The sequence below is a fragment of the Crocodylus siamensis genome, chromosome 1 (genome assembly GCF_052110815.1).
Source record: "Crocodylus siamensis isolate JL-2025a chromosome 1, ASM5211081v1, whole genome shotgun sequence".
NCBI lineage: Eukaryota > Metazoa > Chordata > Crocodylia > Crocodylidae > Crocodylus > Crocodylus siamensis.
The window spans coordinates 305,439,534-305,466,728 of NC_143395.1; the positions used below are offsets into that span (position 1 = coordinate 305,439,534).

At 46.0% G+C, this 27,195-nt stretch overlaps 2 protein-coding genes across 6 annotated transcripts in view; one reads left to right on the plus strand and one right to left on the minus strand.

Moving 5' to 3' along the window:
• GRTP1 (growth hormone regulated TBC protein 1) overlaps positions 1-16,156 on the plus strand; it is a 91,887-nt gene extending 75,731 nt beyond the window's left edge. For all 5 annotated transcript variants that reach the window (XM_090021876.1, XM_090021868.1, XM_090021859.1 and 2 more), the window contains 3 exons: positions 13,296-13,468; positions 13,592-13,777; positions 15,668-16,156. In XM_090021876.1, the coding sequence (XP_089878002.1) occupies positions 13,296-13,468; positions 13,592-13,777; positions 15,668-15,757 (449 nt within the window). In that variant the 3' untranslated portion in view covers positions 15,758-16,156. The remainder of the gene's footprint in view (positions 1-13,295; positions 13,469-13,591; positions 13,778-15,667) is intronic.
• A 4,741-nt stretch (positions 16,157-20,897) lies between these two features.
• Positions 20,898-27,195, minus strand: part of LAMP1 (lysosome associated membrane protein 1) — a 40,946-nt gene continuing 34,648 nt past the window's right edge. The window contains exons 6-9 of the mRNA XM_090021920.1: positions 25,483-25,605; positions 23,515-23,584; positions 23,157-23,327; positions 20,898-21,904 (exon numbers count right to left, since the gene is read on the minus strand). Coding sequence (XP_089878046.1) covers positions 21,765-21,904; positions 23,157-23,327; positions 23,515-23,584; positions 25,483-25,605 — 504 coding nt within the window. The 3' untranslated portion in view covers positions 20,898-21,764. The remainder of the gene's footprint in view (positions 21,905-23,156; positions 23,328-23,514; positions 23,585-25,482; positions 25,606-27,195) is intronic.

Consider the following 27,195-nt stretch of genomic DNA (forward strand, 5'->3'; position numbering starts at 1 on the left):
GCTAGGCTGTTAAATTGATGGATCACAGTATTCAATAACATGTAATCATATCGGATTTTACTGTAATGGATTACTGGAAGAGATTGCTTCTGAAAAACCAGTTTCACACAAAAGATAACTTTGAATATTTCCCACTACTTCTGCCATTACTACGCCCACCTTTCTTTCTATGACCCAGCCCTTCCCTGCTTGTTTTGTTCAAGGTATCCAGCCTCAAACAGCAATCCACACTGTATTGCAGGCAGCTATCTTTGGTTGTTGCAAGGACAGCTGTACCTCTGTTCTCACCTCTTCTAGGAAGAAGCGAAGGGTCCATTGAAGTGCAGGAACACAAACTCAACAAAGACTCGGGAGGTGTTAGGCACAGCTTCAGTTTTGTAATAATCCTGTGCCATTTGGGACTGGTAACAAGTCCAGCAAATAGTGTTAGTAGTCATGGTAAAATGTGCCTGACATTTACCCAAATGCATGCATTATGGCAGTTAAATTTTTTAGAAAAAGCATTGTTTTAAAGAGGAAAAGGGCTGGAGCCTTTCTTATTTGCTGATGTACTCTATGCTTCAGCAAATTTTTATCACTTAGAGCACTCTCTCACCTTTCAGTACCTTTGTTGAACCCCTTCAGGATAAAGTATCGAATGCTGGCCACTTGGACAAAGCAGGAAACTGATACTCTGTTTTGAAAGGCTTGCTTTGTTGCATTGTAACAGAGGGGTCATTGATTATTTTTCTGAAAGAAAATATTTTTGTTATGAAAGAGAAATGCATTTAAATACAGGAGCAGAATGTGGAACCCTGATACTAGCTATACAAATTGGAAATGGAGCATTAAAAGTTTGAGTGGAATAATATCTAAACAAAATGATAGAGAGAGAGAGAGAGAGAAAGAGAAATTTGGTAATGGTATACCCTAGAAGTAATCAGTAATACTTTACTGAATTCAGAAAGTGATCTGCAATTGATGGCTTTACAATGTGTTACTTTTTCAATGTAATCTGAATAAGCCTGTTCACAGTCAAGGTTTGAGAGCAGGGGTGCTTTATAGTGTTATAGATTTCCAAAAAACTAAAGTAATGTACTAGAGCAGGGGCAGGCAATTATTTCAGCTGGAGGGCCACTTCCTGAATTTTGGTGAGCTGTCAAGGCCTGCATGGGTAGCCCCACCCCTTGACAGCTGCCCCACCCCCTGGTCGCCATCTCATGGCCAGAAGTCCCACCCCCTAACTCCTACCCTTTGCCACCAGAAGTCCCTCCCTTTTCCCCCCCTCCCCAAAGTACTCCTTTTGGGAGGGGGTAGTATGGCCTTGGAACTGGAAGTTATACTCTGTCACATGGTCTATGTCAGGGGTAGGCAATGTTTTTTTTTTTTTGGCTGGAGTGCCAAAAAACCCACAATCTCTACCTTGTAAGGTGCTGGAATGCCAGCATGCCAAAAAAAACCCAAAACCTGGGCAGGGGGTGTTGTAGGATGCACTGTATATTAATATAGGTAATAATCATAAATGTTTCTGTTTTATGGTAAATAGCAGGTTTTCTAAAAATTCTAAACCTGGTGACCATAAATAAAACTTCAGGGAGGGAAGAGAGAGGGAATAAAAAATAGAGGGGAGAGCGAGAGAGAAGGGGGAAAGAAGAGGGAGGGAAAGAGGGAAAGAGAGAGAGGCATGGGGAGACACCGCAGGGTGACTGGCCTGGGCAGGCCAGGCCCTTGGGAAGGTGGCAGCTGGGGGGGGGGGGGGGGGGGGCTGCCTCAGAGCTCTGACTGGCCCACAGCTGGGCACCCAGAAGCACCCAAAGTGGAGCCTGGCCTGGCCCGGCCCCCACAGCTCTGTGGGATGGGGTGCAACTGCCCTGCCCATGAGAGGATGCTGCCTGGGTTCACCTTGCTGCTCCACCCCAGGCTCCTGCTGGGTCCTGATGCTGCTGACTGCCTCTCATCTTTGACAGGCAGTGAGAGGCAGATAAAAAAATTAATTTTCTAAAATTTTTAGCGGCCCTGCGGGCCAGATACAGCCTGTGGGCCATATTTTGCTCACCCCTGTCCTAGAGGCTAGTTCAAGGAGTAAAATTAGGTCTTTAGTTATTACCTCCCCCTCCCCCCATCTCTGACATGCAGTCTGTCAAGTGTTATTTTCATAATTCTGTGTATGACCCATTATCTACTGATTGCACTTCAGGGAACATTCTTAAAGATCTTGATATCCCAGAGCATGATAGCACCCCCTTAACCCCCTTTATTATCGGTATACTGAGAATACAGGTGGGAACAAAATCTTTCATAGGAGAACTTTGTGACAAATATGCAAAAACACAGATTAATTTGAGTAAGATTGCACAACATAGACAAAATACTAACTGGACTTGTCTTGTTCCTGCTTTGATGCTTATGGGATTTTTGAAATGATCAAAGGTAGTGTAAGCATGGCGGTCCAACTGGTGGCCCACAGGTTGAATGCAACTAGCAATTGGTTAAGTTGGGGCCCCCAGGCTCCTGTTCACCCATGGCTTCCCCCTACCACTTGGGCTGCAGTAGCGGCCAGAGTATCCAGATTCCCATTTTGTCCTCTGGCTTCCACATTCTCTGCCCCACAAAGGGGGCAGTGTGGCACAGGACAGGGTATTTAAGGTGATGCCAGGGCTGCACAGTGCAGCTGTGTGTGTGTGTGTGTGTGTGTGTGTGCGCGCGTGCACGTGGGGGAGGGGGTGAAGCATCCATGTAGAGTTACAGCATGCGGGCACACAGTGCAATATGGCGGGGTGGGGGGAACATCCATGTGACATACAGTCTGGGTATCTGTGACTGGCCCCCACCCCAGTGCAGCCTGCAGGGCATGCAGCCCCAGACCTCTTGAAAGCTGGGCAGCCCTGGTAGAAGGTATGTAGCAGAGCTACATTATTGTCCTAGATATCTCCTGGCTGTTGCATTGAATGCAGAAATGATGCCTCAAAGTTTCTGTCAGGTGTAGAAATACAAATAGCAGTGGTGAAACTACCTATACAGTTACACAGAAACACTTTGTGTTCTTTGCAAATGTTTCTACAGTAGTTTGTGTCAATTTATTTCTTACAGTATCATTTTTATTAAGTCTGGCATGCATGCGCACACTCTGATCTGAGAGTCTAAGACGCGCTTTTTTTAAACTTCTATACCTCTGATTTGAAGCTGATGATCTAAAGCTATGAAAACACCACTTCTTAAATTTTTATTTTTGGGGTCTTTTAATCTGTTTGTAACTGAGAATAAGGTCATACAGTCTTTGACAGGAAATAAGGGATAAAGACTGTAATCTCATTACTGCTGCGTAGCACTAGCCAGCAGTAGTATCTTTGTAGTGGACTTCTTACTAGTAAGATTCACACAGGTGCTGATTGTGATAAAGAGAAAATGAACGAAAATCATTTTTAAGGCATATCTATTCTTCCCCATATATTTTACCCTTCCCCATAATTTAAACCAGAATATACCATTTTGTACCTTTTGTTCATAGTTCTGTATGCTCCAGGAGTCGCACAGTCACTAACTAAACAAAACAAGACTAACTAAAAACAAAACAAGAATCTTTTCAGCATCTTTTCTAGTTTAACATCATGCACAGGATCATGTAGTAATGCTAAAACATTTGGGCAGTTTGTGAACGTAGATCACACGTTTGTGTTTTCTATTACTGTAATAAAGACTTGATTCTGAGAGGTGGGGATAATCTCCAATCCCCCACCAATCCTGCTGATTTAAGAGGCGTGATGGGAACTTGGCACTTTTCAGGATCAGCACTTTTTGTCTTGGATTAATTAAGATGGATGTTGTATGCAGCGGGTGGCTCTGGGTTAGCTCAGAGGCTCATGAACTTGAATGCCATCTGGTCAAATGAGGACACTGTATCACATCACAGTTTAAGATTAACAGCTTCTGCTGGTATAACAGGGTGGTTGGAGGTTAGAGTCCCTAGAAGTGACCTAATTTATGAGGAAGTGGCAGAAGAGAAGCCACAAGGTACTATGCTTTTCCCTTTTGTCGATTATTTTAAGAGGAATTTGGAGGGGGGGAGAGAGAGAGAGAGAACTTTAGATCCATTCATTTAACTTCTGTCTGGGTAATTCTATCTAGAATCGTTAATAAAGTGGAGAACTTCTCAGCACCTAGAAGAAAATATCATGAACAACAATAGGGAAATCTTACTGTGTGACTTCTGTGTAGTGATTTACACCTGGATAAAATAATCTGGTTTAGTATATTTTAATTTTTGAGGGTCTCTGTTGTGGCTTCAAAGAGAGTTTTCCTATATGGATCAATGGATACCCAGTACATTAAATTAAGCTAGTTACAATAGTGAATGTCTGTGACCAGTGGAGAGAGGATATTGACTGGAGTTAGTTCTGGGTCATATACTACTCAATATTTTTGTGAACTCCTTAGGGCAAACCAGAGAGTGTGCTGATAAAATTGGATAATATGAATCTGGAAGATATTTCAAGTAATATAGACTAAAATATAAAAAAAGCTCCTTTATATAGGTGCATTGATTTATGGATAATTTTGAATAGTTCATATAGGAAAGAAGTGGTATGAATGACTTAATATGCTTTAATGTTGTACAGTAGAAGGATTAAATACTGCTGTGGGTGGCATATTCACTTGCTGCAGGAAGGAAAGTCATGAGGAGGAGAAACACTACTACTCCTTTTTTAAATAAGGGATACTGTGCATGAAGTTCTGTAGAGCTGTAGGCAGAAGTAATGATTATATCAGTACCAAAGGATGCTGATACAAGCTGTAACAGAATCCTGTACAAGTAACAGTTGCATTGCAGCAAAACAGTATAACAAAGCCACTTCAAACTACTTCAATTTGAAATCTGTTCCTTTCAGGGTTGAAGAATGGTGGTTTAGTGAACTTGTATCCCTGCAGGATCATGCAGACAACTATTAGATCAGGGATATTGAAGACCACTCCACAGCCTGGGACTGGTCTGTGGGCTGTTTTACCTAGCCCATGAGACTGCCAGAAGGGCCAGGAATTCAGAAGTCGGGTGAGCGGAGATGGGGCCTGCTGCTGAATTGCCAGCTACAGAGCTCTGTTGGAGACACGTATGGGTGGCAAGGGAGCAAACAATACCTACGTTAACTCCATCCCTGCATGCCACTGCAGCTTGCTCCAGCACTACTTCTGGGTGCAGATTGGCCCTGTGAGGCTCCTTGCAGTCCAGATCCAGCCAGGTGGGGTTAACGCTTCTGAATTGGTTCATAACAACAGATGCATACTCACCAGCAGCAGCACCCCCTCACCTCTTTTAAAGTGGCCAAAAAGTATGTTTGTCTAGTTTGTCTTTTATTGAAGCACTGCTCAGCTTCACCCCCAAATTTGTTTAAAAGTCTGGGAAAGCAGCAGTTTATACAGTTGCATTGTAAGGCACATGAGGAAAATTAAGAGAGATGGAGAAGAAAGAGATCTATGTTGCAGAGGGATGTTAGCTGAGAGGCTAGGGATAAATTCTCTTTTAGTAAAGAAAGATAAAATAGAAGGGCAAAATAGGTTAAAAATGCAAATATTTATAATCAGTGGAACATGTAGGCACCTAAACAAGCTGCAAAATCACCTTTGCTCTAAAAGAAGTTCATGGCATTGACCATCTGTAAGAGAGAGCTTGGACTTTGAGAGTGAGTCCTACAGGCAGTGCACAAAGCTGGGCTGAAGGAGCTGCCAGAGGTCCTCTCTGAATGCTTCTGTGAAAAATACAGAAATATGTGCCTGAATTTCCATGTCTATATGGACTAAAGTCAATCTTAAGATGCGAGACACTACATTTGATGCTTGTAATGCAGTTTGCTTTATAGAATTAAAAACTTTAGCATCCAAATTTGTATTGTTACCATCTTGTTATGTTGCTCTTATAATCGATGGGTAAATTTTATATTAGCACAGGCTTGTTTGAGAACATTTGAACTCTCAATTTTGAGGGATTTATCTTTAATCTATTTTAAAACCCTTCAGTGCTGGTTAATCATATCATGATAAAGTGTAGCTAATCTGTGCATAAAATTATAAATCTTAGTTTTTTTGAGTTCATCAAGGTCAGTATGGAAACTACCACTTTAGGAACAGATGACCAGGCTGTTCTAGCTAGAAAATAAAAAGGTATTACTGTGTAATACTACTGTGTAACAAATTTGAATGTAATTTGAATCTAAATAAGGCTTTCCTGCAACTGACTTATTCACCACTTTATAATTCAAAAGACCCAGTAGCTGAGGAGTGGCTTATCTAGCTTTACTCTGGCATTTCCAGCTGGTTGGGCTAGTGGTCTGATGCTCTATCTGAGATCTTGATGTTCTTTTGGCTGGAGTACTGTAAAGACTGAAAATAGCAGCTGATGTGGATTTCTGCATATCGGATGATCACAGCAATACATAGCAGAGAGCATGTGGGCATGTACTCCAGTGCAACTTTCCAATGGTAAATTAAGAAAGACTTAACCACTTACGTACCTCAAGCATGCACAAAAGGAAAAGGTTGTTTTGCATGTTAGATGGTGTAGGATGCAGGGTCCTTTTTCCTGCAAAGTATGTTTGTAGGAACATTTTAGAGGCATTCCTGATTTATAAAATAGGCATGTGGGCCTGTGCTTTTCTCTTGTGTTCCAAGTTGTCACGGAGCCACGGAGGTGCCCCGTGATTGTAAGGGTGATTGGCAGAGCTGCCAATCACCCAGGCAGCTCAGGTGCCGGGTTACCAGGGCAACCAGGTGGGTCACATGGCCAGAAGGGGGCAGGGCCTGGCCTTTATAAACAGCTTAGGCCAGAGCCTGACACACAGTTCCCTTCTGGCTGCCACAGGAGCAGGAGCTCTGCGGCTCGAGCTGAGTGGCCTGAGTTGGTGGTCGCAGCCTTACCCCACTAACAGGCTGCGATGATGCGGGGAACCAGATCACCCTGATGGGAGGTAGGACTGAGAGCCCTGGTAGGGCTTGGAGTTATAGTTAGGCGGATGGAGCCTCTGTGTTTATGTTACAGCCGGATGGCTGGAGTTTGAGTTACAGTTTGCTCCGGAGGACCGGGTGAGGCTGTAGGGGAGCGAGGAGGCCTCCTGGGGGCTCCCCAACAGCTTGGGGGTTCCCAGTGCCCAGTAGGGGCACAGTGCCAGGGGCACTATTGTCGGTGCCAGGGAGGCACTGTATTGCGCCAGGGAGGTGCGGGGTACAAGGTTGCAGACCCCAGCCCCTAAGGCTGGGGTGTTGCCCGGTGGGGCAACCTGACCCAGCGAAGGGTCAAGGGGACAGGCACGGCGGTGAGCGCCTGTGCCCCTAGCGCGGGGCGCGCGGTGTCGGCCCTAGAGAGGGCAAGGCCCCGGAGCGGGGCAGAGACAGAGCGCGAGGCGCGCGGTGTCGGCCCTAGAGAGGGCAAGGCCCCAGGGTGGGGCAGAGACAGAGCGCGAGGCGCGCAGTGTCAGCCCTAGAGAGGGCAAGGCCCCAGGGCGGGGCAGAGACAGGGCGCGGGGCGCGCGGTGTCAGCCCTAGAGAGGGCAAGGCCCCGGAGCGGGGCAAGGACAGGGCGCGGGGCGCACGGTGTCAGCCCTAGAGAGGGCAAGGCCCCAGAGTGGGGCAGAGACAGAGCGCGAGGCGCTAGGCCCCGGCCCTAGAGAGGGCAAGGCCCCAGAGCAGGGCAGAATAAGAAGTGATAGTGAGCCGGCCCAAGGGCGCCGAGACTAGGGCGGCGAGAGCGAGCCGGCCCAAGGGCGCCGAGACTAGGACGGCGATATCGCTCCCGGCCCAAGACGGAGCCGGCGATTAGCCAGGCGCTGGCTAGAACCCGGCCCAGGGGGCGTCGATATTAAGCGGCGCTAGTGACCCGGACCCAGGGGGCGCCAGCGTGTAGCTGGGCGCCAGCGAGACAGGCCCAGGGCACGGGGAACGGGCTAGAGATTGGAGCCCAACCCAAGGGGGCGCCAGGTGGGCGAGGAGCCCCGGGGCCCAAGCGAGGGCACCCGAGGGGCGAGGGACTATCCAAACGTCCCCAGAACAGCTGCGAGGCTTGGGGCATGCTGAGGGGGAGGTTTGGAGGCACGCATAGCCCTTAAGGCGGGACGCGCATAGATACCCCAGTCTGGAATAGGGACAGGAACACCAAGACCGTCCACTAGGGAAACTGGCAGCCTCCACAATATATATATGTCATCAAAGTCGTGGCGGGCGAGATTCTGAGGGTGCTACGTCACCCTAACGTGATGGTAGGGGGCGCTAGGGGGTTCACGGCCGCCCTTAGCCCCCGCTCCCTCACACAAGTCATAAGTAAAATTATATTAAAACTGAGGTTAGACACACCTGTGTTGTCATGTTGAAGTGTGACTTTCTTTACTCTTGACTTCACTTTGGTAGTTGGAATTTTCCATACATCTCTTGATGACAATTTTTGGTTTCAATACTGAGAGCTTTTCTATGATGGGTTCTAGAGCAGAAGCCAAAGGTATGTATGGTCTAATAATAACTAAAATGGATAAAATGTCCTGCCTGAGACATGCATCTAAATAGGTAGGAAGATATTGAGGCTTACCAAAGGACTAAAAATTAGGTGTTACCCTCCATGGGTGCATTCACACATGCAAGCACGTGTGCTTGCAGCAGCTCAAATAGAAACGGTGCAAATTTGAGCTAGGGCACACGTGCTTGGACATGCATTTTGTTGAGGAGCAAATTGTGCCACTTGGGGCAAAATAACCCTTCCTGGCTCCTCCTGGATCTGCAGTCAGGGGGAGCTAGAGCCCAGGGCCAGCACCTATCATGGCCCCAACAGTATAAAAAGCTGCCCTGTCCTGGCCCCAGCAGTACAAAAAGTTGCCTTGGCAAGTAGCTCAGGGCTACTTGCTCTCAGGAGCTTCTGTGGCCCAGCCAGTTGGTACCGGGGTACACTGCCCCTTGTGCCAGCTGGACTGAAACAGCCCTGAGAGTTCCCTGCACTCTCTACCCACTACAGGGGTCTGGCAGTAGGGGCTGCTGCCTGGCTGTGACCTACTGCACACCTTTCAGACCCAGATGGGGACTGCACAGCCAGTAGAGGCATCTGCCCCTCTGGGCTGTGGCTGCAGAGTTGGCTCTGTGCAGCACTACTGCCATGTGTGCCTCTGCCTGGCCATCTGGGCAGCTGTTGCCCGGAAGATGTTCCAGGTGTGGTGGCTTGGTTTGAACTGTCAAAGCATGTCCTCCAAGCCCCATTTGTCCAGGAGGTCAGCCACAGCCAGCTGGGCCCATGGTGCCAGCTCTGAGCAGGCAGGGTCCTGCCACTGGCCTCCCTAGCAGGAATTCTGGTGTTCCCTGTCGGAAAACTGAAAAATCCCTGATTTAAAAAAAAAATAAAAAAAAATCCCAAAGTCATTCTGTAAAATACCCCCAAATCAATGTTTCTCCACAAGTAAAACAAAATAATAAAGTGAACTTTAAATATGTTTCATGAAACATGAATATAAGCTTTGTTGCCCCCCCCCCACAGGGGCTACAGCCCCCGACGCAGAGGCCAGATGGCTGCTGCAGGAGCTACAACCCCCTCTGCAAGGCTCATATGCCCCACCCCCTGTCCCCAGATGGCTGCCCCCCCAACTCCAGGCACCATCACTTTAAAAAAGGAAAATAAAGGAAAAAAACCTGAGAAAAAAAGCCTCTTACCCTAGAAGCAGGGGCTCCGGGGCCTCCTAGCAGAGTCCCCCTGGGAAGCACAGGAAAGTGCTTCAAGTTTGCAACACGGGGAACATTTTTCATTCCCACACGTGCCTCTTCCCTCATCTCAAAGAGGTTTGAGATGGGACAAGAAGCACACGTGTGTTTGTCTGGATGCACCCCATAAGGGTATGAAAACAAGCTCTGCAAATTGAGCCGGAGCCAGTGGTTATTAGATTGAGGTTATTCAGAGTGGCACTTATGACAAAACACACTTTGAGGTTTTAAAGTACTGGCAGGGTTTAGCTCTTATCATGGACAATCTACTATAATTCATTATTTACATAATTTAGTGTTCCTCTGTTAAGATTTCCTAAAGTATGGGCATTCTCCTAATACCTTTTGTTAGCTCTAGCTATTTCTCAAGCATATGTAGAAATCCATTATTTTAGGACACTTTAGGGTTTCTACATTGATTTCTAGCAGGTGTTTTGTTTGTTTCTCCTTATTGCTTTACCTACCCATAAATTATCTCTTTGTCCTTCTCTTGTGTTTAGCAGTTTTGGCATAAACCCGCTAAATGGTCACAAAGTCACAATTATTTTTGTCCTGTGACCTTTAGAGGCTATAAGCAAAAGGAAAGGCACAGCAAGAACTTGCATTATCTGCTGTGCTGTTTTTGTGCTGAGAGCATGGTTCTATCTGTACAGCACTTTGAGTCTGAAGGACCAGGTCCACAAAAGAGCTTGGGCAACTCAAGTCTGTTCTAACTGTGCCTGCAAATACCTCACTCAAGAAATCTGATCTTCAAAACTCTGGAGGCCCATAAGTTTCCTAGGCACCAGCAAAGGTCCCTGAAGTGACCTAAATGCCTGCTCCTGAATTCCTTAGAGGGGAAATATCTGTCCTACCTGCAATTCCAAACCAGGGAGCATTCTCAAAGTGCATGTCCCAGGTCCAGAGGTGGTGAGATACTGGACAAACAGGAGTCCCAGTTGCTGGAGCACTTGCCCTCAGGGACAGACATTACATATAAACTGATGTAAGTAATCAGAAACTGGTTTAAATTTGTAATAGAACAGACATTCAGTGCACATAAACTAGTTTGAAATGGCTGAAACCAGTTTGAGATAAACCTGGTTGAATGTACCATCAGACTTAACTGATTTGGCTCAAACTGGTTTATGCAGTGTCTGTCCCAGACCCATTGCTGGTTTAACATAAACCAGAGACCCGCAGCATCCCAGCATGCTCTCTGGGCTGGGCAGGGCTCTCTGCTCCCCAGCCCGAGAAGGAATAGGCAGGGGCAGGGGTCTGGGCAGAGAGAGGTTTAATTCCTTCCTCTCTGTCCCACCAGCAGGGACCCAAGCTGTCTGTCAGGGGCTCCCCCACCCTTTGCTGCAGGAGTGGGGCATCATGGCCTGTGAGGCAGAGGGGGGCAGAGAGGAGGATTAGTTTCTGCTCTACCCCCACTGGCAGTCACACCTGCCTGCTTCGCGGCCATACTTGCTCCCTGCAGGGAAATGGGCCCCTGCTGTCCCCTCCGCAGGATGCTGGAGGAAGGAGGAATGACCCTTGCCCCTGCCCCCCCAAGGGGCCCTGCTGCCTGGTGTCTGGCAGGACAGCCTGGTTCTGGCTCACGGTGGCTGCACTAGGAAGCGCCAACTGTCCAGGCATGGCACTGGGCTGCCCTGCATCTCTGCTGACTGCTGGGAGCTGGCATCCTGCTGCCCTGCATCTCTGCTGTGTCAGAGATGCAGGGTAGCCCGGTGCCGACTCTGGCTGGCTGCACTTGGAAGCATTAGCAGCGGGGGAAGAAGGGCCGCTTCTCCTGTGCCACCGCTGCTTGGCCTGGACCGTTGTGGCCCCGCCTGGCCACTGGAGCTGCGAGGGGGGAGTTTCCCTGAGCATCTTGAGGGCAGGGGAGTGCAGGGCAAGGAAAGCTGCTGCCTGCCGTGAGACCCTGGTGCCTCAGTGCCCAGCCCCCCACAGCTCTGTTCACCCTGCAGCGGGGCCCCTCTCCACACTCCCTGACATTGACAGCAAGGGCTCTGTCCCCTCCTGCTGCAGCAGCAAGGAAGGGGCACAGCCAGACGCCAGCCAGCAGGGCCTCTTTGGGGGCAGGGATGAGGGTTATACCTCCTCCCTCCAGTGTCCTGCAGAGGGGGCAGCAGGGGGCTATTTTCCTGCAGGGAGCAAGTGTGGCCAGGAGGCAGACAGACCTGACTGCTAGTTGGGGTAGAAGAGAGACTAATTCTCCCTTCTGCCTCATGGGCCATGGTGCCCCACTGCTGCAGCAAGGAGGGAGCCCAGTTTGGGTCCCTACCAGTGGGGTAGAGAGGGGGAATTCACTCTCCCTGCCCAGTGAAGCTAGGATTGGCCGTGGTCCCCCTCCCCCCACTCCCCTCCAGGTTTCCTGCAGCAGAGGGCACACTGTAAAGCACCTTGCACCCAGCCTGAGTGACTGCGGGCAAGTGCCTGCATGTCTGTTCTGTTACAAACTGGTTCAACCTAGGCAGGTTAGACTAACCTGCAAAGGTTGAATCAATTCAGGCTCTGGCTTTTTGAATGTCTCTCTAGCCCAGCTGAGGAACCTACATTCAAATCCCTCATGTGCCCCAGGGAATTTGAGCCTGTACCGCCCCCCTCTCCCCCCATGGACAAATGCTCTAATAACTAAGCTGTGGAATATGCTAATTTGGGGTGCTACCTTGCCTTTCTAGTTCATGTTCATGTTTACATGTTCCATTTGCATGGGAAAAAAACGAAGCCCGTCATTGAGCCAGTGCATGAGTGGTTGGGACAGTCACCTGGAAAAGATGGCACCTGGGTTCCTGACTCAGCTTTCAATGAAGGCTTAATAAAAAAGTGAAATAATCTTTTTTTCTTATTATTTTCAGTGCAAATTTTTGTATCTCGTCACGTCTCCAGATTGATCAAAGACCTAAGATTTTGTTAATTGTACCCCTGCTTGGGTTAAGACGTGTCGATTGTTAGGGCCATTGGCGACGCATAGGGGTGCATGTGGGTGTACCCACACCCTCTGTGTGGCGGTGCACCCCCTGCAAAAAGGCACTGTCGACACTGCCAGTGGTGCCTGTGGGTGGTCGCTGCCTGCCACCCTCTCCTCGCCCCCAACACTGCTGGCAGCTTTTGTGGGTGGTCCCCAATTGCCATTGGCCACCGCTGTCTGCAGGCAGTCATTGACCGCTGGTTGGCTCTTACTACCCCCTCGCCACCAACAGTGCCATGCTCCCACTGTCGACAGTGCCACTACTACCTGCGGGAGCTTGCCATGCCCCCCCTAGCCTCCGGGGGCACGTGGTGTTCATGGTTAGGGTGGGTGGATGGATGGAAAAACATGCAGCAAAGCTGAGTGATTAAATGTTTGAGGAGCTGAGAGTAGGGGGCTATTGTGGCAGGCTTGGTGAAAGTAATCTGCTATGTAGAGGGATCTGATGCTGCTGAGGCAGAAGTTGAAGGGCTGAGAATGCATGTGGTCTCATTCCATACTTTAACATAGCTATGTGCTTGGGGCTCAGTAGGCTAAAGCTGTTTGGCTTTAACAACTTCTAGTGTTTCTCATTAGCATCATCACATTACTTTTATAGATCTCACACACTAATTACTGAATGTTGATTTTTCTTCCTTCAAAGACTTCTATAGTCCAGCGATGATGGGTCTGAAAATGGATCAAGAGGTCCTTGGAGAACTTGTAAAAATGAAAGTTCCAGCAGTTGCAGAGTTAATGGATAGACATGGTGTTATGTGGACTCTAGTCGTGTCCCGTTGGTTTATATGCTTATTTATTGACATTCTTCCAGTGGAGGTAAGAAATAACTTGCAGTTTGTTTTATGATACATGGTAGATAATTCCTTTTTGTAATGGTTTGAATAATGATTACCAATAGCTGAAACAAGGTAACCTAGCAGCTCTTTTTCCCCCCTATAGACTGTACTCCGAATTTGGGACTGCTTATTCTATGAGGGATCAAAAATTCTCTTCCGTGTGGCCTTAACGTTGATTAAGCAACACCAAGCTTCTATTTTGGAAGCCACAAATTTCCCTGACATCTGTGATAAATTTAAGGAAATCACCAAAGGCATGTTTGTAACAGAGTGTCACACTTTCATGCAGGTAAGTGTTTTCAGTTTGTAACAGAGAATAGTTAAATATTGTAGAACCAAATAGACTTTGAAGTGTCTTGCTCATCCAAAATGTGATACAAAATTTGAGAATGGATTCCTGTGAATTTTCACTAGCTTGAACAGTTCTTCCAGTATAAGATTTGTTTAAGATTATAACTCAAAGAACTAACTTACAGCCTTTTCTATAACTGCAAACTTTGGAGCACCTGGACTATAAATGAGATTCCTTTTGCCCTGCTTGTAACCTGTGAATGTGTTAAGAAAACCCTGAATTATGAGTTGAATTTACTTTCCTCAAGTACTCCAACAGATAAGTGAATTCTGCATGACTGATGCAGAATAATCACAGTAAAGTTTGCATTAACATTCACAATCTCTCATGCTACAAATGTGATTCTAACAACTGTATATAGTCAGGGAACAAAATGGCTGCTGTTAGAATATTGAAGAAGTTGGAGTGATGCAACTGAATGCTAAATGAAGCAAAGAAGTTCCAGGAATAAACTGGTCAATATTTTGTTGCTGGTGTGTTTAAAAATGAATGGGAAGTGGTTTGTTGGGAATGATTTGTATACAGGTCCACTTTCAGAGTTTCAGGGTAAGCCAAAATTGCATCCCACTTATTCCTAGCATAATTCTGTACTTATGTCAGAGCTCGGTTCTGTTCCCAGATCAGCCACTGACTTCGATATATGACCTTGGGCAAATCATTTTATTCCTGTTCCTCAGTTTTTCCCTATTTAAAAATTAAGATGATAAAGCCCTTGCTTGTCAGGCACTGAGGTGATGCAGTGGTGAAAAAATATCATATATACAACTTAGCTTTGAAGGGAACAAAAGCGCAAAGTCCAGACAAATGCTCCCGAGTCATTTGCTAACTCCTGCACACACTTTCCTCCTGTTCAGAAATACTGCAGAGTAATCTGGATAAAGATGTGGCTATTGTCTTGTTAGCTGTCTTGACAAGTGCTTCTACCCTTTGTGCAGCAACACTGTCAGGACTGAAATTCTTCTCTCACCCCTGTACCCTTCCTCCTTGGTCACTGTGTAAATTTGATAGAGAGTTAATAAATTATTCATTGGGATGGGCTACCATGATGAACTGGCCTTTAAAGTATAAAAAATTACTTATCTGAGTAGCTAAATGAGGCTTCTCCACTGCCAGTACAAGTGCTTGGTTTTCCTTGGTTCACAGATGCTGGCAGTAGTATGCCTGGTGACAGACAAATGTCAAGTGTGTTTGCAATAGAACAAAAAGTTATTTAAGTTCCTTTAAAGTAGAATTTTATATGAATCCCCTCGTGGTATTGGAAAAAACACTGCTTATACGGTTTATTTACTGAAGATGTGTATGTAACTCACCTGTATGGGTCACATTTCCCCTTCTCCATATTCACAATGGATTATGCTACATAGAACTGAAGAGAGCATAAGACAGTTCGAATATACTTACCGTCTCGCCACAGAACTTATTCCAGAATTAACTGCATGATTTAAAAAAAATGTATGTTCATACTTCCCTCCAACATCACTACTACTTGAGATCCTCTTGATATCCTTGGAGGCCCTGGGGTCAGGAGACTTGGGATCTGTTCCCAGTACTGCTGATGGCTTTGTGCAATTTTAGCCTACTCAGTGCTATCTTACTATGCTGCCACTTTTACCCTGTCTTTGAAACAGGGATGATGATGATTGTATTAATCCATCTTGGAGAAGCACTTGCATCTAAGAATGAAGCATGCTAGAATAGTGCTCTGTGTCTCTGTTCACAATGAGGACTTTGGGTTCCACCCGTGCTTCTTTACATCTTTATGTGAAGTCTAGCAAGACTTTTATGTGCTTTGGGACTGAGTTTAACAATTAATATTCTTTGTCCTAGAAAATATTTACAGAACCTGGGAGTTTGTCCATGGCAACTATTAACAAACTTCGAGAGACTTGTAGAGCGAAGCTGCTTGCTCAGGGATAACTCGGGAGTATTTATTGGCCGATTGGCTGCTACAGAAATTGACACATTCCTCCTCTGAAATTGCACTGAGTGAACACAATTTCTAATCTTTCCGTGAGTGTTAACTGACACTTGACCAATTTTTCCTGCCTTTCAAGTAAGTGTTGTCAACACTCTTTGTACTGTAAGTCTGTCAGTACATTTGGTAACTGGATTTATTTTTTAATGGTTTAAAATATGATCAGACTATTTCAATGTGAGGATACTCCTTTAAATAGTCACTCCTTTCTTTTTTTTTCCTTCAGGGCATTTTGTAATGTTTGAGCAAGTAGATATATAGGGTTACATCATGGATTGTGTGTATTAATCATGACACCACAACCATTTGTACAAAATAAATACTATTTATTTGTCAAAGCCTCTTTCTTGCAGTTAAATATTTGTTATGTGTGTGGTGGTGTCTGACTCCCAGCATCTTCAGTGACAGACTAACTAGCCTTCTGAGAAAAGATCTACTGAAAATAACAGGCCAGTATCATTATCATTATTGAACCAACACAAAAACAGTTCCTAGGCACTTCAAATAGGCACATTCTCCAACCTAGGGCAGGAAGAGCTGATGAAAAAAGGCTGTAGTTCTTGTAGACTGTGGCCAGGTACAGACATTACACCTTTACCAGTATAAAAGAACAGAAGTTTACTGCACACAGACTGGCTTAAAAATGGCACAACCTGGTCTAAGATGTGAACTTCTTCCCCCACTGCCAAGGGCAAATGTGTGTTCTGTTCCCTACTGCTCTTAACTGTCGCTTACAGAAAACCATGCAACTTGTATCTATTCCACCTTGGGCTTTTTTTAATGTCAGTACCTAATCTGTGCATTAGTTTAAGAGATCTGAATTACATAACAGGGGAGAAGGATAGGAACAGGGTTGAACAAATGGGCTTGAGGCAGAGCAGGAGTCCGTGTTGCAGGCAAGGAAGGTTAAAGAGCCTGAAACTCAGAATGGTAAGTGCAGTCTGCATTCACCCCTGGTGCTATATAGCTGACTTGCCTCCCTCAAGCAGTGCTTGAGCCCCCTAGCTTGTGTCACATGCCTGGGGACACAGACTGCTGCATAATCACAAGTAGGGATACACTAATAAGAGATTTTTTTTGACCAATACTGATAGCTGATTTTTGAGGCATATCAGGTGCCATGATCTGATTTCTAGTACATAGCCCAGCAGCTTGAAGAGCAGTGTCTGTCTGGTAAGTCTGTTGTGGAAGGTGTGTGGGGCGGGGGAACAGATCGAGGCCCCTGCAGTGAGGGTGGGAGTGGGGCTGGGGCAGGGCACAGGACAGAGCTGTGGCTTGTCTGGGGGGTGTAGGGAAGGGGTGGTGGCTTCTGCCACTGCACACCCTGGGAGGTGGTGTGTCCCCAGATTTGTGTGGGGGGCAGGCTGGACGGGGCTGTGCTCTGGGTAGGCAGCATCTGCTTTGGGAGTGAGGCGGGGGGGGGGAAGGGCAGCAGCCACCCCAAAATTCACTGTAGTCTCCCCAGTTCCTTTTCCGGGCACTGCCCCAGCCCCAGCCTGCAGCAGCAGCCCACCCTGGATGAAGATCCAGGGGCACATGCCCCCCATCCCCTCCCAGGGTTGCATGCAGCAGCAGGAGCCTGGACAAGCTGTGGCTGTCCTGGGTCCCACCCTCCCCCATCCCCACTCCCTCCCTCGCTACAAGGGCCTCAATCTGTCCCCCCATGCACCTTCCCTTCCACCACACCAGACTTACTAGCTGGATGCAGCTCTCCAAGCTGCCAGGCTGTGCTGCTTGCTGCCTATGTGCTGTGCTGCAGCTATGCGCATGCATGGGGCATTTATTGGCTACATCAGGCAAAAAAAGCCAACTGCCAATACAGTAAATTTTCTTTATATCAGTGCCGATCCAATTGGACCAATGTATTGGTGCACCTCTACAAACAAGGAATTATGGTCAGGGATATGCTTCTTTTACGGTCCTTCCATCTCTGCTCTTTGGAGGTTAGTACAGAGCAGTGCTGTAACAGGATTACTGTGAATAAGATACAATGGCACAGTAGGTCAGTACTCCTAGTTCTGCATCTTTGCTCAGTCCAGAACTGACGTATTCAAGTAAGCCCAGCTTGTGGAGTTTCTCAGGCTTCCTAGCCAGGGTGCTACCTCCTCCACTCCACTAGTCTGTGGCAAGCTGAGGCTGGGCCTGAGTGCACTGCCACCCACCATGTGCATCTTTCCTTACTTTTCCTGATGTGGCAGTTGCTGGCTTGTCAGCCTAGTCATCCTGGTGGTTTTCCTTTGCTAGCAATCCATCTCACCAGCCTCTTCTCAGTCTGATCCCTTGTACTTTTAGAGCCCTCTACTGGTTGGACTCTTTCCATCCTTCTCATTCTGGATTCTGATCCCACTCCAAAATAAGGCAGAGCAGAGTTATTAGATATGCAAGAGTCCATACAGGGCTCCTAGGAGACAATAAAGCACCTGCACAAAGGGGCGTCTGTATGGTTTGTGTGTGTGTGGGGGGTACCTGGGTACAGAGCCTTCTGTAATAGTGCTGTGGACTAGAGGGTCTGTTCTCACAGCAGCTGAATGGGGTGATGTAGTTGAATCTTTCAACCTTTAACCAGATTTCCAGTCCAGCTGTAGCAGGATGGATTAAATGACAAGTTTCCTTCCATTATGCATTGACTGTTGCTCATTAGTACCACTAATGAGAATCCTTCTTAAGTGTAACAGGCCTTGTTATTGCCCTTCATGTTATTCTGCAGCTGAAGAAACTTAAATCCTTCCTTTGTTTTTATCTCTAAGTGGTTCCTCTTCTTTTGGCTGTTTACATCTTTTTTTTTTTTGCAAGCTTGTCCCTTTTACTACAATTAGAATTTCTTACCTACTGAATCCTCCGCTATCAACATGGATGTTTAATAGGGAAGCAATCCAGCAATACTACTTGAGGTTAATTGAGCTTTTCCATTTCCTTTTTAAAAGCTAGATCCAGCCAATCATTAGGTACTATCCTCTCTGTTTTTTGTAACCCTCTGGTCCTTGCCTCTACTATGAGACCTGCACTACAGTTATGCTAGGCTCTTTAATCTCACAATCATACTTTAAATATGAACTGGCAGTAGAAACCCCCCCTGCCCCAAACCTTTCCACTCACCCCCCCCTGTAAAGTTTGAGACTTATTTCCTTACCCCTCCTCCCTTCTTTTTTTGAGCTGGATCAGTGCGAGCTAAGTTGGAGCAGAAAGGGTGTCACAAAGCTTTTCTTTGAATGGTCTGAAGAACTGGCCACAAAAAAAGCTTACCATTTGCAACTAGGTGCCCTGACCCTTACTGTCCATCTATTAAATAGGAGCCAGAGTAGTGTTAGTGCACGGTTGCAGTATGTGAAACAGCCCTATCCTGCCCTGCTCCCACCCACATTGCTTTGGCAAATATGTTGCAGACACAAGTATCTGTCTTCTCCTGTGTAAATCAAGGCTCCTGAAAGAGATGAATCAATTATATGCAGGAAGATTTGGGGACTCAAGCAATTCACATGAAAACCAACAGAAGGAGGCAGAGGGATGGAGCAGGGGTGGAAAACTGTTTTAGCAAGCTGTTACCAACAGCCTGGCTCTCCTTCTGTCTACGTTTCTGTACAACTCAGGCCTTCAACAGTGGCAGTTCTTTGCAACCAAGACATAATAAAAGATTAAGCAAGGTCTGCAAGGGCTTACTAGTGTACAAATAATACACTTACTGTACAAAGCTGTACCTAGTCTTAAGCTCTATTAAAATGCTACATTACTCCTCTTAAATTAGTAATTTAACTCTTTAAGTGTTACTTGGAAATAAGGTGTTGTGTGACCAGTCAGATAGTGCAGGGGTTATTAGCAACAGTCTGCAGGTCAGAGGTGAGTATGTACTAGGACCTAATTGCTGTCACTTTCACTTACACTCCTGCTCAGCTGTTCTGCAGCACCCTACAAGACCCCTCTGCCAGAGCCCAGCTGCGTCCACTGTTGAAGCCACAGCTCTATAGGGCTGATCCACAGGCTTCACAGGGGTTGGCAAATTGCAGTCCTTGGGATAAACCCAGCTTAAGATAGAAGAGTTGAGAGGAAAATAAACCAGCACTTTATAACTTGTTTTTTTTAGCATTAAGCTAGTACAAGGGCAGGAAAAAAATACAGCCTGTGGGGCACCTAAGCAGTTTAGAAAATTAAAATCTGCTCCTGGCTGCCTGTCAAAGGATGGTAGGAGCCAGAGGTAGTAGGGTCCTAGGGAAGTCAGCAAGACTCAGGAGCAAAGCCAGCTCACCCCATCCCCCGGAAGCCTTTGCATGCCCCAGCTTTCACTGCTCCATTGCTCCAGCACCACATGGGCATGGGCTGCGCTGTGGGAACATGGGACTGTGCCGGTACCCCAGGGCCAGGAAGGGGGTGGGGGTGTGTGCGTGTCTGTGTGCATGCACATGCAATGACAGAGTGCATGCATGTGTTCATAGGGCAAGTTCCACAAGCACCCCCCGCCCATACACATGCACCCATATCCCCCCTTACACTGCCATACATACAGATCCCCACACTCCTTCACACACTCCACATGACTATATACACACATCCTCTCACTCCACACCCACACCTATTCACCTCCTCACAACCCCCCACCCACATCTGTACCCTCCCCCAAACCTATATCCACTTAAAACTTCATTTTAAGCCATCGTGCAATCACCTCTGTGTATGCTACTCAAACACATGTAAACCAGGACAACAATTTTTTAAAAATTAAATTAATGAACGTTGTAGATGTTTGATTTTTAGAATATAATTTGTTTTTCTGGTTCTGAGATGGCAAAACCACTTGCTGAAAGGAGTATTGGGGGGGGGGAGGGGGCAAAGGTTGAGGGTTAGAGGGTGGGAACTTCCAGTCGAGATGGTGACCAGAGGGCAGGGCACCCATGCAGCCCTTAACAGCTTGCTAAAACCCGGTAAGTGGCACCTTGTCTGAAATAACTGCCCACCCTGAGCTAGTAGGACCTACTTGCCAGGAGCTTAGAGTTGTAGTCTCCGGCCTAGTTTAAGAGTGTGCAGTTGTGCAGGAAGCTTAGTTTGCTATTTGATTGGAAATACCCAAGAGCAAGGTAGTGACAGATCATATACAGAAAAAAAAAAAGATGTCTTTATTAGCATTGTTACAGGCAATGCATACATCAGAACTGATCCTTGAAGTGTACAACCCCCAGCCAAGGTTAAAGCAAGAGAATCAGCAGATTGAGATCGATATTGTACACATGTGCAGAAACAGGATCTCTGGAGCTTCCAACAGAAGAGACTGAAATTCACTTTACAAAAAAATGTAAATAAAAATAAACACCCATTTTTTTTACATTTAAAAAAGTGCCAGCTTCTAACAAGCTGGCAGGGCATCAAAAGTACCAAAGAGGGGAGTTGTCCAATTGTAAATGAGTTCCTATAGGGTTTGAGTATTGCATTGTTTACACCCTGCATATGCCAGGCATTGTGTTTAAAGCTTAGTAAAAATACGCACCCAGGAGACAAGGTGGGGTTTAGATTTTCATGTTGTCAGTCATTGCTTATACTTTAAATCAGTATAATTAAACTTCCATCGCAGGATGGTAGTATCAGAGTGAATATATTCCCTTTGTTAGGCTTAATAAAATCAGAAGTTGAGTGAATGTGAACTAACTACACACAAGTCTGGAATCTTTAACTGACATTAATGCAGTCCGTTTCAGAAAAAACACCCTCAAAAACTGCAGCTTGTTTCTAAGCGGGTAAATGTTTAAACTAGTTAGCAAAATTAGCCACCAGAATTTCAGAAGTTATTCCTTTGTGCATAGTTAAATGCTGCAAGATGGATTTCACATTTAATAAGGCAGACTTAACAAGAAGCATTTTGCAGGAAAGGCTGTTTTCCCTTATAATACCAATCTTAATGCAGGGGAACACAATTTATTTGCTTCTTGCAACTGCTCTGTATCTAATTAGTCTAAGTGCAAGTCATTAAATTGTCTGATATCCAGCATGGCTTCTCTTTCTGCCAATCAAATAAGCAATCAAGACTATCAGGACAAGTCCAGCAAGAGCTGCACCTACTATGATAGGGATCAACATGTTGTTTTCATCCAGCTGGCATTCTTCCACTGGGGAGAGAGGGGGAAAGGTCATGTTAGGCACATGCAACATAATATATTTACCTACATCGCTTTCAACATGTTAAGAGAGCCACTGGAACCATAGAAAATTGGGGTGGAAGGGACCTCAGGAGGTCATTTAGCTAAGCCCCTCCTCAACTATTCCCAACTATATAATCCCACTCATTACCCTAGGCAGACTCCCCCTCCTACTAGACACCACTTAAAGCTGCTAGGATGCACACATCTACAGATCTTTGCTGTTACTGTCTAAGATTTGTAGGGAAGAGGGACTCTCAAAGCAAGAGGGAGAACATCTGAATGTAGCTCTTCTAAGAAAAGAGCTTCTTCCATTAAATATAATGGAGACAAGAGTTTTCTGGACCATCTAGCACCCCACTGTGCACTAGTTATCTCAAGGAAAGTTACACACTTGATGAACTCATCTTAATCCAGAGCCTTAAGTCTTGCTGTCTATGGGAGCATCTACACATGTAATTAATGCACTGTAAGCTTATTTCACAGTATACTTTCCTTGGGAGCATGTCTACACATGCACCCCTGAGGAGCAAATTTGATCCTAATGCGAGCAATTCAGTGAAGCAATTCAGCTACTCCTGCTCTGTTCTGCTCTCCCTACAGAAGCCACAGGGACTTCCAGGCTCCTCTGGGTGCCAGCCCCGGGCTAGCAGGCGGCATGGGAGTCAGGGCTGGGCTTGGGGATAGGGAGGGGAAGATGGGATGTGGGTGGAGCTGTCCTGCCTCTGGGACAGCTGCCTCCCAGCCCCACATCCCAGTCAGATCAGGGCACAGGGCTGGGAAATAGTTGCTGGGGGAAGGGACAATTTCCCAGCACTGTATTCTGATCTGATCGGGGCTGGGAGGCAGCTGCCCAGGGAGGGGCACTTCCCTCCCCCCTTATTGCCTAGGCTAACCAGGAGCAATATGCTTCCAGTCAGCTGTCTATGCATGCACTACTATGCAGTAGCTAATGTGCAGTTAATCTACCTGTATTTATAGGTAGTAGAAAAAACTGTGTATTAGGCTAATCTACTGTGCAGTAGCTGCTGCACATGGTTACATGGTGATGCCTTACTGCTCAGTAGATTGATATTATGGAATAGGCTCCAAAATGTCGAAGGCCTGAAACTTTGAAAGAAGGATGTAAACATATGCTTAAGTTAGTAAAAGCTTAAACATTCTGAATGATTTTGCAGTTTATACTTAAAGTATGCCCTATTACTGACAGAGCAACTCTTACCTGCCCCAAATTTGTCTCCGTCAATCTTGAAAACTTGGACCTGAACGTTGAACAGGTTGACAAAAGCTCCTTGTGTGACCAAGAGATTCTCCTCTGCATGACACATGTAGGAATTTCCCACCGAAGCACCAAGCGCACTCATGCTGTTGTTCACAGCCTCAAACTGTGGTTCTGCATAGAGAACAGCATGTTACAGAGTTGTTTGCAACAAAAATTGATGCTGCTTATTCCTTAGGGCTTAGTAGTTAAGGAAGAAAATACACGTCACCCTTTCTACTGCAGTCTTCATTATATCTAGACACTCTGACTTAGATGTGCAGTTAGTCTAGTTCAGATAAGACATTTGAAAAACCCTTACTTTTGGCTTCAGGAGGCAAAGTTGTGTTCACGGTGACACCTTGCAGGAAAAACTTCTCAATACTTGTGTTCTTTAAAGAAAAAGATAAGCGATTATTTGACTTTTGAAAATACCATTTAACAAACTTAATTCTAGCCATTTAGGTCTTAGCTCAGTGCACTAGTTGAAAAGTTTCCAAAGCATCCTCTAGTCGAGGTGTTGCAGCAGGGAAAGACGTTCTAGAATGACACCAACTACATTTTTAGAGAAGAAAACCATGGTGGGGAGAGGGAACAATTTGCTTGGGGACAGAAAAGGAGGCAATAAAAGGTTAAAAAGAAGGCAACTTGGTCTCAGTCTGAAGTAGCAACTGGATCACAGCAGCTGACCCCCTGGCAGGGGCAGAGAAGTCAGTCATGAAACATTATCTTCCCACACCCCTCTATCTCTGTGACAGCTCCACTAGCAGAACTGGTGCTTATCTCAAGATCATGCAGTGGTTAGCTCCAGTGTATTTGCCTTGTTTAACAAAAGGCACAATGCTCTTCCTGTGATAGTGGTAGGATCCCTCTAATGCAAGGTGTCAAGAGATGCAGTCCAGGGAGGTAAACCTATTATTTGGCCCATTGTGCTCATGCATCTTGGATCTGCAGCACGTGGGGCCAGTCTGCAGACTAGCCCTGCGCCCCTCACCTGGCCTGCAGGGCCTTATGAATTTGACAGCCATGCTCTAATGCATGCAGGCTGTGGAACCTGCACAGTTAAGGCTTATGTCAGGGGTTTCCAAAGCATTACCCCTGAAGGGCCATTTCAAAAAGGGGCAGTTCTGGGTCACTGGTTGCTCCAAAAAAAAAAAGGGGGGGGCTGCAGGTGATACCTAGACACACTGGGAACACCCTGCTTAAATTAAAGCTGAGTTTAAGAGTCAGTAGGTACATCTATACATGCATTAATGTGCATTGGTTACTGAGCATTTAATTTAGTTCCTGTAATAATCTGCAGTAATCAGCACAACTGCACAGCAGCACCAGCACATGCATTTTAGGTGACACTAATAGGCAGCAGACTAATTCTACTGCACATTAGCATGGCTTTTGCCTGCCGCACTAATGCGATGTAGAATTAGTCTACTGCGCTTCTAGCGTCTCATGTAAACATGCCCAGTAGGTCCCTTGAAAAGCTGACAACTGGGGGATTTCAGGGTGATCAAGTGAAGTCCTTTCAAGAGAGAAGTCTGAGAATCAACTGTTATGGACATATGTTGTGGTTACAAAGGAAACAAAAGCTATACAGCTTCTGGCAAGATGGTAAACTGCCACAGAAGACACCACAGAGTAGCTCAACAGTGTGCAATATGAGGGCTTCATTCAATTCCTTCCTTCACAGGATTTGCTGAAAGACACATTCACAATCCTGCCTTAGCTAGTGCATGATCATTCTCTGAAAGCTTTATTGAATTTAAGTTGTTTCAAAGTAATGGCATTGCCAGTACTGCCACTGAGGGTGACCATCTAGTGCCAGGGGTGGGCAAAATGCAGTCCGGGGGCCTGAGTGGCCTGCCAGGGCATTCTATCTGGCCCCTAAAAAATTTAGAAAAGTAATATTAATCTGCCCTAAGCTGCCTGTCATGCAGTCCTCAATGGCTTGCCAAAACTCAGTAAGCAGCCCTCTGCACAAAATAATCACCCACCCCTGGTCTAGTCCATGCTCTTGAGGAAAAGAAAATGGTGGGGAGGTTCGGAATATTTTTAGAAAGGGGCATTTCTAAAGCTAAGTAGCTCAGACATAACTCCTAGCTCTCCTGCTTGGTTTCATTGGCTCCAGAATGTATAGGTTAGAGAATTCCCCCACCCTTTCCCATAAAACTGCCATTTTCTCATGGCAAGATAAGGGGAAGGGAAAGTTTTCCCAAACGTGGCCTTGTTCAAAGTAATTTCAACCTGGAACTACTTGACAGCAGTGCAAGATACTGTGGCCAAATACTCTTACCCGAATGAAGTGGAAGGTGAGCTTGGCTTTCCCAAAAGTCAAGTTCAAGAAGGCTGAGGAATTGTCACAATTTCCAGAGACAGATGTATTAGGTGGGATGAAATTCAGCACGTCTAATCCAGTCTGTACATGAAAGAAAAGCAGATGGAAAACCACTAGTGTAACATCCTTTTCAACTTAAAGCACCTTCTGCAATTTCTTTGAATTTGGCAGCAGCCCATTAAAAAATTCACTCATTTTTAACTACAGAAAATATTTAATAAAGCAATTCTTTTGTTGCAAAGAATACCAAAAGCCCGCATCGGTTCAGAATAGTTTTAACAGTGTGAATTCTCTGGGTTTAGCTTGTTAATTGTGTCTACGTGTTTGCACCTCTAACAATAGTGCTAATATTATGTGGCACCCTTAGAAGGATCTCACGGCACCCTGTTTGATAATCATCTTGGTTTTAGTACCTTACAATAAAAACTGTTCAGAAAACTTCTACCTGGCTTCCACTCAGATGCAAGAAGGGGGCTATTTTTTACAGGCTGCTGTGTGTTATATCAGTTACCAGTTGACACCAACTAGCCCCAAGCTGAAGGAGCAGAAAGGTCATAGTCCCACCCAGTTTTTGCTGTGGTCTTACTGGATGCAGCCAAATCTGAACTTTGAACTCAGGCTGCATTTTGTAAGCAAGGCAGCTAGTACCATATTCAGAAGCTAGAGGAGAACCTTGAGCTGCCACCAACACTGCATTAGTGCCTTGCTTCACTGAAATGAAGGCAAACTGATAAACCAAACATTCTGCTTTGACACTAGAGAGAAAAAGCAAATCAAAGGGAACGAGCTCACAACATATAAGACAACCCCTTAGAAATACAGGTTTCCTTTGCTTTATGTGGGTTCTGTATGTGCAAATTGCTCTTATGCGATGACCCTTTTTTTACCAAAAATTTATTATGTGCAAAGTGAATTCACTCTTATACAATCTGTGTGGTGGAAATCCACAGTCAGTTGCTTTGTGCGGTGCATTATGGGAGTGACGAGCACCAAAATATAGTCCCCGATGTGGATCTGTGCTCTTTGCTCGTTGTCTGCGACACGTTTCTGTAGTTGCCATCCCCATTATGATAGTGCCTCGTGCCTTGCATATGCTGGTCTGCTGCTGGTGAGTACCGAAACCGTCTTGTAAAAACGGTAGAAAAGGATCTGGGGGGTCAGTACAGTCAAGGTCTTGGAACATATCCCTATTTGTTACATTGTAAAGTGGGTTCCCTTTATACGAGTTTGAGTTATGAGCCTTTTTCCAGGAACACACGTACAGCACAGAGCGAGGGAAACCTGTACACATTTTAAAATGCTGAACTGTATCACACGTACACTCTGACATTTATTTCAGACACTCCTGTTTTGACAACTAACTGTGGGCTAGATGTTTTAAGTGAGTGGGGACCAACCCTTTAGGCAGGCCCTCTGCATCTTTCTTGAGTGTCACTCAGATCCCCATCCCCTGCCTGATCTGCAGCTCTGCATTGCATTTCCTGCCATATCTGCAGCTATGCTGCCTATCTCCTCCCCAGCCAGATGCATGTTGCATCCAGAGGCTGCTTGTGCTACGTGTATCACAGGCTGGCCACCCCTGTTTGAAGCCATCTGAACTGGCTTAGAAAGGCACTTCCACAAGCCTTCTGGGGAGAATTCTTTTCTTTTTGTCAAGTTACCTAAAAATTA